Here is a 17,500-nt window from a genome sequence, read left to right as displayed (position 1 = left end):
TGACCCTATACATACACGCAATGACATTTCTATTAAAGTACAACAGAACGACCTCACAAGCAAATGATTTGGTAATGAGATAAAAGACGACGTTCACATAACCAGGACACCCCCCTCCCCCCGCTCGTATTCCAGCTACAATGATCCAAAGCTGCGGCACAATTAAGTGACATTTTCCAGCTGTCATCCCGAGGACATTCTGTGGGAGCGGCTATTCAGATAATAACCGCCGCTTTCTTTCACACAAAGCCAGCTGATAAGTTGCCACGCTGCAAAGTAACATGTACTGTACATCTACTCAAGTACAACATTTTTAGCAGTAGTGGAAAAAATCGTCTATTTTCAAACAGCCTTAGGTATGAAATAGGGCTAAAGTATTTTATGTATGTTTTATAATATTATAATGTATACCTGCAGAGTAACTAGTAAATAACGTTTTCAAATAATTGTAGTGGAGTTGAAGTAAAAGTACTGAAAACTGGAACTACTCAAGTAAAGTACAAATACCTCAGAACTGTAAATGTACTTAGTTACTTTACACCACTGATTTTTAGGTACTATTTCCATTTTTTATTCAAAAATAGACAGTCTACAAGCTTGCAGATCTGCTTTAGACATTTTTGAAGGATTTTGAAAATAAATGAAAAAAAGGTTATTCATGCTGAATACTTTTACTTTTGGTACTGTATGTTTTGTACTTCTTTTATCACAGCACAAAGCGTAGCTGATAAGATGGAACCACGCTCTTGGGTGGGCGGGAGTTATTAGGTTTAAATGTATGCTCCCGTCGTTTGCCGGTGCCGCGCACGCGCCAGACAAATACACAAGCTCATGAGGCACAATGGATGCCATGCAGACACCATATAAATCAGGATTTTACATCTTGCTGAAAACCTCATGTGTCCAAAACTGTTACTTTTCAGGATTCCCCCCCACAAAAAGGGGAAAAAAATAGCCGATCTACAAGCTCAAAACGCAATGCATGGCGACGAGTTTTGAGATTGTAGATCGTCAATCTTTCGCTACATGTAACGCTGTAGTATGATGAAGTGGGGCGTTAATTTACAAAAAAAAACAAAAAAACATTCAAACATAAAACATGGAGATAAGGGCTTTCTGCCTGACTGCAGTGATTTGTATGTCTGCATGGGGAGGAGAAGGGAGAGGGGGAGGGGGGCCCTGGAGGGACGGGAGCTTGAGGAAAAACAAAACAAGAAATTAAAAAATAACGTTTCTCCACAGCAAACACGAGGAGCCACATCCTCCTCTTCATACATCAAGAGGAGCCAAACATCTCACAGCTGTTCTGAGGCAGCGTCAAGCATCAAGCTGCCAGATCTCACTGGGCTCTTTTTTCTTTTTCCTTTTTTTTTCACCACATAACGAGGACACTCTCGCCGCCGGCGATTGTCGCCTTAGCCGTGGATGTGTGGATGTGTGGCAAAGTGGCAGCCTCCCTCTCTGACCACGTCAGATCAGAGAGAGAGAAAGAGACAGAGAGAGAGAGAGAGAGAGAGAGAGAGAGGGACAGAGAGGGAGAGAGAGAGAGGGAGAGAGAGGGAGAGAGAGAGCGAGAGAAGTGTTGCCAGATTTTGCAAGAGAAACAAGCGGCCGGGTATACAAAAATAAGCCCAAAAGAAGCCGCACGCACACACACACACATACACGCACGCACGCACGCACGCACACACACACACACACACACACACACACACACACGCACACACACACACACACACACACACACACACACACACAGCAAATTGATCAGCTATTAGAAAAACAATTCAAATATTTTTGACATTTTAACTACACAAATATTGTATGGGGTCCCAGGCACCAAGTGTTTTCATTCGGGGGTCCTTGCCATGAAAATGTTTGGGATCCATTTGGTTTAAACAACATTAGGAAGCAGGCTGGGTGCGTCCGGGTAGCTCAGTTCAGGTAGCTCGCCTTTGGACCACAAGGTCATGGGTTCGATCCCAGGCACCGTATGAGAAGCACGGGCTTGGGTGCGGCACGCCGTGCGTTAAGTACTGGGAGCTGATGGTAGGCGTGGCACTGCACCTCAGCATTCCATCTCCCAGGGCTCTAGTGCACTGCAGCGGGGATAAGCTCCCACGCTCTGGGCTGATACCGACAATAAACCCCTCCGACCTACTTACTCACTTATTAGGAATCAACAACACTTTAGAACGCCCTCCCCTCCAATAAACGCAATCCCCAACTACCAATATGTATAAGCGACATTACAGAATAACAAGCCCATATTGGCTTATAAGACGCAGCACTGGGACAGAGACAGACTGAAGACTTTCTGTCTCAGCTCCACCACCACTGGCACGGTGAGGGGAGGTGGGGGCTGAGAGACAGCATGAAAGCGCAGGGGGAAGGGTAGGTAATAGTAGGGAAGTGATTAGTGAGGTAAAGGGGATCCCTTGGGTGGGCTCTGCTCAGGTGCACAGGAGGAGAGAGAGCTGAGGAAACCAGAGGGATGAAAGGTAGAAGGATGAGCCAAGAATGAAACATACCGCCACGGTTGGGTGGAAACCTTGTATGTTCAAAGTCAAACCCTTCCTTTTTTTAAATAGTGAAAATAGCCGATACAGGGCTCACAGCGCAGCACTGTAGATCGGCTATTTTCACTATTAACACTCTTGTAGGGAATTCATTTATGAGAAAAAACAAAATAAAAAAATATATGGACATTATGGAGATACAAGATTTCCGACGAGAGAGAGACAGACACAGAGAGAGAGAGATCAGACAGACAGTTCAGATGAAGTCTAGGTCTTTGTGGGTGTGGCAAGTCGTGCAGTAATATATCAGAGCGAATTTCAGAATTTCAGAGAATGTAAATAAAAAAACGACCTTATGTCAAACACGTTTGCCCACTGCCGCCCGTTTTGTATTTATCGATTTTTGCAAATGTCGCCACTGGGTCTCTTGCTCTCTCTCTCTCTCTTTCAAGGTTTTTTTGCGCATTTCGGATTTTCCAAAACGCAACGAAAAAACGCAGCAGTGTGCAACCAGCTTCACTCAGAGCAACAGAAAAAAGAAAAAAAAAAGCTCAGAAGCTCGTAGATGTGCTATTTTCAGGATGCAGGACACCGGGACGCAGCTATGTATAAATCAGCCATTAGACATTCATTAACCGTCCCGGTGAGAAAAGAAAATCTATCAAAAATAACAGAAAGGGAAAGGGCTTGTTTGCATAGAAAAGTGGTGAGCAGTGAGCAAACAACAAAGACGAGTGGCTGGCTAGCGAGGGAGAAGAACACATCTGCAATTATAATGTGACTTTTGATGACACACACACACACACACACACACACACACACACACACACACACACACACACACACACACACACACACACACACACACACACACACACACACACACACACACACACACACACACACACACACCATGAGGGAAGAAAGACACCCCCCCACTGCGTTCAATGTGGAAAGAAAGAAAGGAACGCTCCATATTGTATTGAGTTTATACTAAGTCCCTATGGTGAGTCTCTGCTTGGTCGTTGGCTCTACGCGGTGCGGGAAGTGGATGTCGACCCTTTTCTTCGCTTCCTGTTTAACTTTTAAACGGGGGGGGGGGGGGGGGGGGGGGTCCACAGAGAATGCCTTTTGAGCTGAGGAGCATTGGGACATCATGTCCACAACGCTCACTCACAGCCTGATGGCCGCACTGTTCCAGTCAACTAGTATTGCTCAAATGTCCTGTCATCTGTGTTAGTAGCACAAACAGCTTGGCTGAACCAAAATAGAAATGGACTTCTACATGGCTGTGTGGTACTGGTAATGATCAAACAGCCAGGATGATTTCATTACGTTAAAAGAGCAGCGCTCCTCTCCAAAAGTTGAACTCCTTAACTCAAAGGGCATTCTCTGTAGATGTGGCCCATTAGCTCTTAAATTTTTGTTCTGTATTATATTATTTGTATATGAGCTGTTTGAACTTGTAAGATGCGTGTCATTGATTGATTCCCCCAAAAATAAGGAACAAAGAGTGTCCCTTATCAGATCAATAAGGGGGTAGCTCAGTCGGTAGAGCACTCGCCTTTCAACCACAAGGTTAAGGTCAACGATCCTGGGCACTGCCAACTCAGTGTATGAGTAGTGGAGTGGCAGGGCTTGGGTGTGGCAAGTCGTGCAGTAAAGTACTGGGAGATGATGGTAGGTGTGGTGCTCTACTTCAGCAAGCCATCTCCCAGAGGTCTAGCGCACTGCGAAACAGGGATAGGCTCCCGCACTCTGGCTGATACCGACCTGAGCCTCTCCAACCTACCTACTTACTTATTACTTAAGGGACACATCTTTTAGTGTCCAAATAAGGGAGGATTCGGTTGGCGGTTGGCAACGCTACCGTGGGGACACCCTGCCCATGCTTACCGCGTATCCAGGTGGACGGGGGATGCCCACGTACAGGTGGTCCAGGAAGTTGGCACTGCGGCCCAGACCCAGCACTGTGTAGGGCAGCTGGAGAGACAGGTGGGCAGACTGGCTCAGCTGACCAGCTGGAAGAGAGGAGAGGAGAGGAGAGCATCGTTATAAAATGAGTTATGAAAACTATAGAAACATTTTGATGGTTTACCATGAAAGGGAGGAGGCGAGGCGAAGACATAGCGTATAGAGGTAATGAGAGAGAGAAAAGGAGAGGTAGATAGATAAACGAGTGCGGCATTAGACCTTGTAAAGCTCCATGAAGTATAATAAAAGATACAAATCACACAACCTCTCCACTCCTCCTCCTCCTCGTCCCCCTTTCATCTCCTCACCTCTCTCCTTCCACTTCTCACTATGACCTCAACCACCTTTTTATCTCTCTCTCTCTTTCTATCGTCCTTCTACTCCTCTTCAGTCGTCGTGCCTCGGCTCAGTTCATCCATCCATCATCCCCCCCCCCCCCCCTCTTCTCTCTCTCTCTCTTTCCCTGGCAGCTGTTCTATCTCGCCCACGCTCAAACTGCCAAGCGTAGTCCACATAAATCATCCAATACGTGGTAAACAGAGAGAGACAGAGAGAGAGAGTGTGAGAGAGAGGGGGGGGGGGATGTCTTTTTATTATTGATTTCAATTTAGCTTATTTTTATTTTATTAGTTTTTACTTCCTCAGTGACCCACCTCTGTGCTGAACGTATTGATGTATTGATAACTATCAGATGAAAAAGGACATGATGTTTAGGTTGCATTGCCCCTCGCTTACCTGAATTGAACTCTGGGGGAGAGAGAGGGAGAGAGAAAGAGAGAGCGAGAGAGAGAGAGAGAGAAAGAGAGAGAGAGCGAGAGAGCTCTCATTGCTTTGTCAATCCACTATACTATACTAAAATCCCTTTTTCCCACGATTTCGTAACACATTATTTCACCTAGGGGTGGGTATTGGCAAGAACTTCACGCTATGATACATACTTTGCTCACGATGCGATTGTATCACGATATATTGCGATGCGATACATATGGGGCTGTTAAGTATGACATCATTTTGTAGGCAGAGGAGAATTTCTGCCCCCAGTTTCCGTGAATCTTTTTACTATTTTTACTATTTACACATTTTTCTTCTCTTTGTTGTTGAAAGGAAAGTGTTAGAATTATACTTTAGTCGTTATTTTTGTCTCGGATCTGTTGAAATAGCGAGGGACAGAAAATGCGCTGGGGGCAGAGTTCTCCTCTGCCTACAAAATGATGTCACGGCTTAAAAGCCCCATTGCGATCGATATATTGTAAAATTCAACTGAATTTACATATTAGCTGAAAAGCCAACTTGCCATGTACCACCTGGGTGGTCTAATGAAGCAATAAGCCACAAGAGGCGTTGGGAAATACGAGGCGGAGCCGAGTGTTTCCAACCCTCTCAGCCGGTGTAAAATACCAGATAACCACATGCCTCGCGTGACTTATTGCTTTTCTAAAACGGTTACAATATGGCAACATAAATCATTCTAAACATCCCAATATTAAAGAAAAAAGTACACTTCTCCGTCACCAGGAAGAGACATTCCTTGTTTACCAGCCACATTCCAGGAACGGAAGCCAGTGTGTGTTTATAAAGTCACGTCTTTCTTTTTGCCAAAAAATAGGGAAACAACACTTAAGTGTTAGATCAGTCTCATGTTAAGAACCATATTCAATCCATACACATGTTTATTTTCATCCAGATTTAGCTGCTATGTGGGTGAACATCACATCAAAACCGCTAGCATAGCAACCTAAACTAAACAGCCGAGTAGTGCCTGGAGAATAGAGGGCGCTTGTTACCTTTACAAGCCCCGCCCGGAGACATTCAGTCACCGTCCTAAGCAAGCATGCGGGCAGTGCTTAGAAGCACCCGCACGGCAGGATTTGAGAGAAAATCAAACGTTCCCTTCTCTAGTTCAGCCTCACAGCACTGTGGAAAGAAATGACACATCTGGCTTTGATATAAACTGATTCAAGGTGGGGGTAATAGTCTCAGATACCACGGCATTTAAAGGGAAACCAGCCAATCAGAATCAAGGAATGGAACTAGCCGTTTTAGAATAACATGCATGTACATCACATTATATTGATGACTACAATTGACAAATTGAGTCAAAACCATTTAGATTTCATTAAAACTTTCCATTTTCATTTATTGAACAGCAGCGGAGTGTCAGGACTGAACTTCTACCATTGGTTTCTATGCACAGGGACAGATTTTCTTTGCTCCAAAAGTATTGCGATACTACAACCTGAAGTATCAATACAGTATTGGGAAATAAAATATTGCGATATATACTGTATTGCCATATTGATTATATTGCTAATTTCACCCAGTGCAAATTGCCTAAGCTGTCATTCTGAGCGCTACTATCCCTCTGCCAACCTGGGGAGAGCCCCCATGAGGAGTGAGCAAGCCGCTTCTTATCATCTGACAGGGGAGAGCTTCCCCAGTAGGACGTAACGCGTGGAAGGAACACGTTATTCCAATCAGTTCATTTCCCCTCCATCAGGTGCCTCGACTGACCAGGGGGAGGCAGTATAGAGACCAGGATTACTGTTTAATCCGGGACCTTCTAGCTGTGATGTGACAGCGCTATACCGACTGCGCCACTGTGGGGACTGCCCATAAGTCCGAAGGTTCATTAGTCCGAAGGTTCCTTAGTCCGAATTAGTTAGGGTTACTGAGGTTACCTTCGGACTAATGAACCTTCGGACCAATGCCATGGCACCGCCACTGTGCCCCCTACTATACTACTATACTAAGGAATGATTCAGGTTGAAAATGCATGCCCTGACAGGTTTTGTAATACCCTTTGTACCCGACTACCCGTTGTCTAACTCTGTATGTCAGTGTCCCTTTTATGCCCATATATAGAGAGTTCAGTATCCCCTGATCAAACCGACTTCCCGCTTGGTGCATCACTCCTTCGGGACCTCGTCGATACGCACAGTGACTTCAAAGTCCATCAGTGTTGTTGGGCAGCGGTTGTCGCTAAAAACTGGCACAAACCGGTGTGTGCAAAGTGGGTGATGTTATGTCTGTTTATGTCAGACCAGAGAGAGAGATATCAAATATCAGATCAGATATCAGCTATCAGATCAGAAACCAGAGATCAGATCAGAGTGTTTCATGCTGCATGAACAGTGTCTCTCCTCTCTAAGCCAGTGTGTTCCACCAGGCAGCTACAGTATGTATTGATGTCTCTGCCCTTCTCCCTCAATCTCCATTCAGTTTTTTTCCTTTTTTCCATGGCTGTTCCAATGACTTGAAGAGACAACATAATTGACCCAATCACAGAGGCTGTGTGTGTGTGTGTGTGTGTGTGTGTGTGTGTGTGTGTGTGTGTGTGTGTGTGTGTGTGTGTGTGTGTGTGTGTGTGTGTGTGTGTGTGTGTGTGTGTGCGTGTGCACGTCCACGTGCGGAGAGAGAGAGAGAGAGAGAGAGAGAGAGAGATTTGTTATCATGGACATTGACTGGTTGGTGGGATGAAACCGCAGTGATCAATCCTACCAAGCTAAATCAATGATTCTCAACCTTTTTCATTAGGAGGATCCCCAGTTTGACATGCATTAGACCATGGACCCCCATCTACACTGGAAAACCCTCAGACAAAATGTTACTCTGAGAGTGTATACGACATTTTCAGTTTTTTTTTTATGGATTAAATACTTAATTAGCTTTATACTTTAGTAGCTAATATCAGTATTGGCAGTACAGTTACACAAGCTAAAGGGATAGCTTTTGTGACTGTTCTTTGACTAACTGGTCTGTAACTATCTTTGACGAGTATAGAACTGTAACTACACTGACTTAACTTATCTCTCAACATGTAGTGTTGTTGATAGTAGGAATAAACACAGAAGCACCAGGGAGGAAATGGACTAAGAAAGGGGAGGGGCCAAACTGAAGTCCTGTTTCTACACAATAAAGGAGGTGGTTTCCCCAGGGGCAAAAACGAAGGAAAATATCTCCCAATTTTCTTTTTTTAAATAATACCAATTCTTTTGGGGAAGAAATGATTGTAAAAGAATGTTTGACAACCGCTGCTATAAAACCACATTAGACAATGAAGTTTGACTGACCTTCCCTAGTTGCTTATTTTGGGCTTGTTTTCACAGACCCGGTTGCTTGTTTCTCTCGCAAAAACCTGGCAACACTGCTAACAGGGACTGTAACTTCACTGCCATCCATCTATCATGTTGGGCTCCAGAGGAAAGGTGGACACGGAGTGTAGTGAGGTTTGATGTGTCTGACAGACCGCTGCTTGTCCTCAGCAGAAGTAGTAGTAGTAGTAGTATGTGTGTGTGTGTGTGTGTGTGTGTGTGTGTGTGTGTGTGTGTGTGTGTGTGTGTGTGTGTGTGTGTGTGTGTGTGTGTGTGTGTGTGTGTTCGCTATCTCCTCAGAGCAGATGGTGAGCCTTGGCAGGGCGTTGTGCCCAACACACATGACTGACAAACACCAATCCAATGTGCTTCAGTGGTGTACGTGTGTGTGTGGCTGACAATAATTATGACAGGCGGAAAGGGGTTGCTCAAGTGTGTAGAGACACACACACACACACACACACACGACAAGAGAGAAAAGAGAGGAGAGTGACGAGAGACATAAACTGTATAGTGAAGAACCTGCTCTATTTATTTTCATATTCTCATTATTCTGATTCTCATATAACTGATCCATCTCACTTCTCAGAAGCAGCCTGTCCTCTCTTCTATAACGAATCAAGTACAATTGTACTGCAGCCAAATATCACAACTACCCGTAATTGCCGGACTATAAGCCGTGGCTTTTTTCTCATGTTTTGAACCCTGTGGCTTATACAACGGTGAGGCTTATATAAAGATTTTTACAGCTAACGGCCAGTTAGCTTGTTTTACAATGGTCTTTAACAAGGATTTATATATAGATTTATACAGCTAACGGCCACCAGGGGCGCTCTAGCGGGAAGCAGGAAGGACACCTGCGCCTTATAGTCAGGTGCGGCTTATATATGAAAACATTTTTATTTTTTTCTAAATTTAGCTGGTGCGGCTTATATTCAGGTGCGGCTTATAGTCCAGCAATTACAGTAATGCCTGCATGTAAAAACACTGAACAATATTGAAAGCTGCAATAATTAAAACCGAGGAGTGCAAAATTCAAGAATAAATACGAACGCACATAATAAGAGTAAGTCATAGTAGGGTAAACATGAGGCCAGGTACATACATACTGTACATAAATGCATGCAGAGACACAAAGTAGCTAGGGCTGGGCGATTAATCGATTTTTTTGTTTGGAAATTCACTTTAATTAGGGTAATTCTGGTACAGATCTCGCTCATTAGAGCACTGCACGGGGCAAAAAGCCCATAGCCCGGTCCTCCTAAAACACGACAAGGTTCTGCAATCTAATAAGCCAGTCAGCCAGAGTCTGACACCAAATTAATGTAATTTCTCTCTGACCTGCACTTTCTTTGAAAAATCACATTTTTCTTTTTTTTTTTTTATTAAAACAACATTTTGGAGAAAAAAAAATATTCTTTTTACCAAAAACTCAAAATCGAAAACGACTTTTCCAAGAAATAAATCAGGATTACATTTTAGGCCAAATCGAACAGCCCTAGAGCCCTTACACAAAGACACAAAGAGGGAGAACACATTCAGCACCATGGATTGTGTGTCTACACAAAGGCAGAGCCACAAAGACAGACACGTTCAGACAGACACGGACAGTCAGACACCCATAGACACATTCAGCACCATGGACAGAGCCACAGATACAGAACACATTCAGCATCGTAACCAAGGTTGTAAGGGTTACTTTTAAAAAGGAATCCCCTACAGTTACAAGTTACTTGCAAAGAAAATGTAGTCAGTAACGTAATCTGATTATCACAATTTAAAAAGTAACTACTAGTTACTTTCAGTTATTTTTGATTACTTTTTAGCAAAACCCTCTTTAATTAAATAAAACAGTTTTACCATTGATAACTAGACAAGAATACTGAGCCTATGAAATTAGGAAAAGGACAACAGAATTTTACTTAAGCGAAATGGCAGTACTTTATGCTGATTCGACTTGATTATTTTATTGTTTGGCGTTATAACTTATTTGTAAAATTGATGAGGGCAAGGGGAGAATGTAATCCAGCATGTAACCCCCATCATTCAGATCCGTTACTGTAATCCAGATTACACATTTTAAAATGTAACCTGAGACTTTACAAGTTACCTGTTTTTTGTAATCTGATTACGTAATCCCGTTACATGTAATCCGTTACTTAACAACCCTGATCGTAACCTGGTCCCATATTAGGCTAGTCAATCTGAGGTTTGACCCAAAAGAAATTGCAATAGTAATGGTTCAAGGTTTTTTATGTCTAACTAGGGATTCTTCATGATCCTGAATCCATTGCAAGCATTTGTTTTGCACGAAAAACATTCCCCGGGCTAAAAAGGGACATAGCAAAACTGAGCTGACTCCAGAAAAGTGATGACTCATCACTAAACCATAGTATTGGGGGTCAGTTTTTAGCCCGAGGAATGTTTTTGGTGCAAAACAAATGCTTGGAATGGAATTAGAATCATGAAGTACCCTAGACACCTCACATGCTACTCAAAGAGGATTTTTTGGGGGGTCTTTTTTTCCTGTATAGTAAGTGAAGGGACCCAAACGTGAACCCCCTGAATTCACCTTGATCCACTAAGAATAAAATGGAAAACTTTTAACATGTTTTTGTATGACTCTAAGGATCATAAAAAACCTTGAACCATTACTATTGCAATTTCTTTTGGGTCAGGCCCTTTTTTTGCTTAGATTGACTGGCCTATATAGCTTGGTTAATGCTAGTGATTACACGGCTATAATTATTCTACTGTTCTGTCTTTATATTGACTAGACCAGTGCTGCCTCCCTTCATGTGCTCAGGCCCTGAAGCAACATTGAACCCTTTTCTTTATTGTAAACTTTACCTCCTTCCCTATTCATCTGCAGATCAACACTATCACAGATATATCAGCTAAAAGTGTGACATTTATAAGCCTGCATATGAACCAAAAAGGTTGTAAAATGAAAAAGTGAGTCTTTTTTCTAATATGGTGGAAAATGAATACAGTATCAGACCTCAGTACTGAACTAAAAAAAAAGAGAAAAGAAAAACCCTGCAGCCCATAGATGTTTTCATTTCCCTTCCATTACTATTGACTGAGACTTTGATCTCACCCTGATAGATGTTATATGAATCAAACATAATCCATCTACACAAACTCCTACGAGCTGGGGTGGCGCCTGCCAGTAGGGGATTTTGAGCGGGAGGAGTAGGACGGAGGCTCTCTCCCCTCCCCCGTCCACTCACCATTGTATTGCGGGAGAGTGATTTCTGCTGGTGATTCAGTCCGAGTGTATCAAAGGGTGCGTTCGTAAATGCGCACCGGGTGTTGTTAGGGTTAGGGGTTATGGCTAGGTTTAGGCATAGTTTTACTGAGGTTAAGGTTAGGGTTAGGCATAGTTTTACTGAGGTTAGGGTTAGGATTAGGGTTAGGTTTAGGCACTCACTACACTGAGCACACACCCGGTGCGCATTTCCGAACGCACCCTTTGATACACTCGGACTGAAACACCAGCAGAAAACACTCTCCCATTGTATTGCAGCTTATGCTAGCCAGGCTAAGCTCCGAGGGAGCTAAAAGTGGTCGTTCGCGCGCACATCGGACATGCATGCGTGCCGGTATGTTTAATGGATTTAATATTGGCGTCCAATCTGTTAAGAGGGACATTGAGGTTTAACACAAACAAAGCTTCTTGACCTCAGAGTGACTCACAGAACCCAGTGACCACTTTACCCATTGTCATGGAAACCATTGGTGCATGGGATGATGATAGAAGAGTGTGTGTGTGTGTGTGTGTGTGTGTGCGTGCGTGCGTGCGTGCGTGCGTGCGTGCGTGCGTGCGTGTGTGTGTGTGCAAATTGGTTCTCTTTCTCTCTCTCTCTGGATCATGGATACTGGATAGACACAAAAAGACAGAACACATTCAGCTTGGTTAAATCATGATTACATGGCTTTTGCACCGTTGGTCACTCTCTCTCTGAGCACCTCCAACGAAACAAGACCACAAGGGATTTTTTGGGGTGTTCCTTTTAGGCAGGGTGTTTGACTGTACTTGTGCTGTACTACATTTTTTTTAGCCTTGACTGTACTTGTACTGTTCTTCATTTTTGTCTAATAAAATATTCAATGAATCAATCAATCTCTCTCTCTCTCTCATACAATCATACGGTATTGGACAGCCCCCCTCCGTGCCCATACAATGGTGTCAAGATCAAGACATTGATTTTGAGGTTAGAAACAGAGAGATACTTTGGTGGGGAGTTGATGAGAAAGATAAGACAGACAGACAGACAGACAGACAGACAGACAGACAGACAGACAGACAGACAGACAGACAGACAGACAGACAGACAGACAGACTCTTTCTCTCTCTCTCAGAGCAGAGAACAGACATTTTCTGCTTGCCTGCTATTATTGAGCTCGGGGTTATTGTACTGCTGACATGTCACTTTGTGTTCAGGTCCCACAACCCAACATTGGCCAGGTTATTGCCGGGGTGAAATAGGCACCAGTAGGACGGAGGCTCTACGTCCTCCTGGTGGGGGCTCCTCACTGGCAGGTGAGGTGAGTCAGTAGGATACAGCAGCAGTGACAACAAACAAACATGTTTGTGGGGAGGAAATAATTGGCATAATGACTAAATAACAAAGCCGGATGGATGCACCGCGGTGGGTTCCAACCTCCAGACCCTGGCAGAAACTTTCCCGCTGTGCTTACGCGGGCACTCATAATAAAACATCACAACAAAGGCCTTGAACACTTAAGTGTTCTGGCCTCCAACACTGCTTTCTCCCCTCCCCCGTCCACTCACCATTGTATTGCAGCGTATGCTAGCCAGGCTAAGCTCCGAGGGAGCTAAAAGTGGTCGTTCGCGCGCACATCGGACATGCATGCGTGCCGGTAAGTTTAATGGATTTAACCCATTCCCTGCGAACTTAAAATATGGATGTGCGCTAAAACTGCCGGGAAATAGCTATATTTTATCAACATGATAGGGTATAATTTCATTGTTTTCAAAGCCATGATGATAAACCACCACAAAAAGACCACTAGAGTGTGCCATCGTAACACTAAAGCCTTCAGAAGAAACCATGTTTAAACCACGTTTCACGATGGGAAAGTGACGTCGCTCCATTGATTCACAATGGGAGATCAGCGGCCCGCCATCTGTGCTCAATCCTGTTCAATTCGTGCTTGATTGTCTAAAACCACCATCGGTCTGGGCAGCGGATCGTATACAGACGCCACACACAAAATTTCCGAATCAAAATCCGACCTAGTGAAGCTGCGTGATGGACGATGGTTTGCATTGAGCCTAACGGCTAGCAGATGCTATTGTAAACAGGAAGGCCTGGTTTAGCGGTGACGTCATAATCGTATCCTTTTTTTTTTTCACGTCTCGTGTTATTACCAGCTGAAGGTAAGGAAACCGATTTGCTCCGCCTATTAACCCAAATAAAAGCTTAAACAATGCTTTTACAGTATATAAAAGTCGATTAAAATCGATCGGCAGGGACGTCCATAATAACATAGTCGATCTAGGAGTCGACCGGCGCTAAGTGAGTTTTTAATATTGGCGTCCAATCTGTTAAGAGGGACAATGAGGTTTAACACAAACACAAACACACCCACATCTTCTTGACCTCAGAGTGACTCACAGAACCCAGTGACCACTTTACCCATTGTCATGGAAACCATTGGTGCTTGGGATGATGATAGAAGAGTGTGTGCGCGCGCGTGTGTGTGTGTGTGTGTGTGTGTGTGTGTGTGTGTGTGTGTGTGTGTGTGTGTGTGTGTGTGTGTGTGTGTGTGTGTGTGTGTGTGTGTGTGTGTGTGTGCAAATTGGTTCTCTTTCTCTCTCTCTCTCTGGATCATGGATACTGGATAGACACAAAAAGACAGAACACATTCAGCTTGGTTAAATCATGATTACATGGCTTTTGCACCGTTGGTCACTCTCTCTCTCTCTCTCTCTCTCTCTCTCTGAGCACCTCCAACGAAACAAGACCACAAGGGCTTTTTTGGGGTGTTCCTTTTAGGCAGGGTGTTTGACTGTACTTGTGCTGTACTACATTCTTTTAGTCTTGACTGTACTTGTACTGTTCTTCATTTTTGTCTAATAAAATATTCAATAAATCAATCAATCTCTCTCTCTCTCTCTCTCTCTCTCTCTCTCTCTCATACAAACATACGGTATTGGACAGCCCCCCTCTGTGCCCATACAATGGTGTCAAGATCAAGACATTGATTTTGAGGTTAGAAACAGAGAGATACTTTGGTGGGGAGTTGATGAGAAAGATAAGACAGACAAACGGACAGCCTCTCTCTCTCTCTCTCTCTTTCGGTCTTTCTCTCTCTCTCAGAGCAGAGAACAGACATTTTCTGCTTGCCTGCTATTATTGAGCTCAGGGTTATTGTACTGCTGACATGTCACTTTAGCCCCTTTTCGACTGCAGTTTTAGCACCACACCACACCACACTACACCAAACCACACCAACTATCCTAATTATAATGCACTGTAATGGATTATAACTGTGATTATAATACATTATAAAGTATTAATGTATTACTATGATAATTAAAATACACTATAATAGATTATAATAGTGGTTATAACACAATAGAATCTATTATCATGTATTACAACTATATCCTGGTGGTCTAAATGAAAAGTCAGTGAGTGATCAGTCATTATGAAGTGTTTGGCCCTGCTTGGCCTAGCTCAGACCTACTCTAGAGTGGATACTTTTTAGTACCCTGTTTAGTACCACTTTCACACCACTCTACCCAGGTCCTTGTAGTGGAAAACCTGGCACAAGTGGGCGGTGTGGTGTGGTGTGGAGTGGTGTGGAGTTGGGCCAGTGGAAAATGGGCTTTAGTGTTCAGGTCCCACAACCCAACATTGGCCAGGTTATTGCCGGGGTGAAATAGGCACCAACCCTCACCCCACTCTCTCTATCTACCCCCTCCCCTTCTCTCTATGACTGAGCTCTTGTCTGACTCCACACACATCACAAACCATTCCCTAACAACCACCCGTCATACAGTAGTTCATAGTCATCTTCATTTGACATTCAACTTAGAGAGAGGTCACCTTGACCTTGGGAAGAGTGAGCCTCTGGCTGAAGGTGCTCCTCATAGAGTGGGGTCATCCAGGATGGAGTTGAGTTTGTCCCTCATCCTCCTCTGTGCCTTCAACCCATCCATTTCCAGGCCAACAACAACTTCTTTATGACCTCATTGAGCTTATTGCAGCTCAATATAATGAGGTCATTTGAGTTATTTGTTAGAGCTGCCATACTGTTCGTGGCGTACTAATGTGATGGAGAAGTTATGCACTCATTTGAAGTCACAAACGTACAGTGACAAACCAGAGTACTATGGTAGATGCTTACTCTACTGCATATTATTTCAGTAATGTGACCTATAGTATGTATTTTCTTTGTATTTATTTATATATATATATATATTTTTTATCCCACGATTTTGTAACCCATTTTTTCACCCAGTGTCAATTGCCTATGTAATCCTGGGCTCTGCTCTCCCTCTGCCGCGCCTGGGGAGACAACGGACAAACCTCATGCTTCCTTCAATGCATGGGTAGTCCAAGTTGTTTCTTTTCACCTGACAGGGGGGATTTCCCTGGGATGGACATAGCACATGGAAGGAACACGTTATTCCAACCAGCTGGCCAGGTGGAGGCATTATTGAGACCAGGATTACTGAATGTTTTTGTGAGGGTATCAACCCTAGGAGACACGGGGAAAACATGCAAACTCCACACAGAAAGGCCCTATCGCCAAATCCCCACCTAGGGTGTGGGTGCTGATGACGCGGAGGGAGGAACACGCCCCCAGCACCCACAGCGTCCCCCGGCGGGAATCGAACCCAGGACCTTCTAGCTGTGAGGCGAATCGCTAACCACTGCGCCACACGACCCCCCCCCCCCCCCCCACACACACACACACACGCACACGCGCACGCACACGCACACACACACACACACACACACACACACACACACACACACACACACACACACTGCTTTGGACTGTTCAAACGTCCAGTCATCTGCGTTATTAGCACAAACAGCTAAGCTGACACAATGGTAAATGGTGCATTTATATACTGTAGGGCCTTTATCCAAGGCGCTTTACAGAGAATCTCTGTAAAGCGAGATTGTGCATTACATTCACCCATTCACACACAAATATGGGGCGGCATAGCTGAGGGGTAGAGAAACCGTTATTAGAGCACGAAGGGTTCCCAGTTCGAATCCGGGCTCCCCCTGAGTTCATGTCGAAGAGTCCTTGAGCAAGACGCTGAACCCCTAGTTGCTCCCAGTGAGTAGGTTGGTGCCTTGCATGGTTTCCTCCGCCACCGGTGTATGAATGTGTGTGTGAATGGGTGAATGTAATGCACAATCTCTGTAAAGCGCCATGTATAAAAGCGCTATATAAATGCACCATTTACCATTTATTTTACCATTTACATTCATCCACCGATGGTGGAGGAAACCATGCAAGGCACCAACCTGCTCACCGGGAGGAATTAGGGGTTCAGAGTCTTGCTCAAGGTCACGTCGACAACCGGGGATCGAACTGGGAATGTTAACATGTACTTCTCATGGTTGTGATAATAATTCAACGGGTGGTCGTTAATTACCAGGTAGTCAGACACAGCCAGAAGGATCAAAAGAGCACAGCTCGTCTAGTAAAGTTAAACTGTTTCCAGCTTGAAGCGTCCAGGACGCTGCGTCATAAAAATACATGGTAGATTGCCAGCGGCCAACTCTAAAGGCTCTATGTGGACACGGCCCCTGACTGAACTCGCGGACGTCCCAGGGGCGAATGAAGCATAAACTCTTTTGAACCAGCCCTAAATATAGTCCATATACCACCATATCCTCCCCATCAGTGCCAGACACA

At 44.3% G+C, this 17,500-nt stretch overlaps 1 protein-coding gene across 1 annotated transcript in view; it reads right to left on the bottom strand.

Moving 5' to 3' along the window:
• The window catches only part of itfg1 (integrin alpha FG-GAP repeat containing 1), a 210,236-nt gene that overhangs the window by 11,532 nt on the left and 181,204 nt on the right, over window positions 1–17,500 (bottom strand). Inside the window, exon 15 of the mRNA XM_080729991.1 lies at window positions 4,416–4,540. Coding sequence (XP_080586117.1) covers window positions 4,416–4,540 — 125 coding nt within the window. The remainder of the gene's footprint in view (window positions 1–4,415; window positions 4,541–17,500) is intronic.

Source organism: Nannobrachium achirus (assembly GCF_963921795.1).
Source record: "Nannobrachium achirus genome assembly, chromosome: 7".
Classification (NCBI taxonomy): Eukaryota; Metazoa; Chordata; class Actinopteri; order Myctophiformes; family Myctophidae; genus Nannobrachium; species Nannobrachium achirus.
The sequence above is the reverse complement of the archived record's forward strand: the minus strand, read 5'-3'. Positions and strand labels throughout refer to the sequence as shown.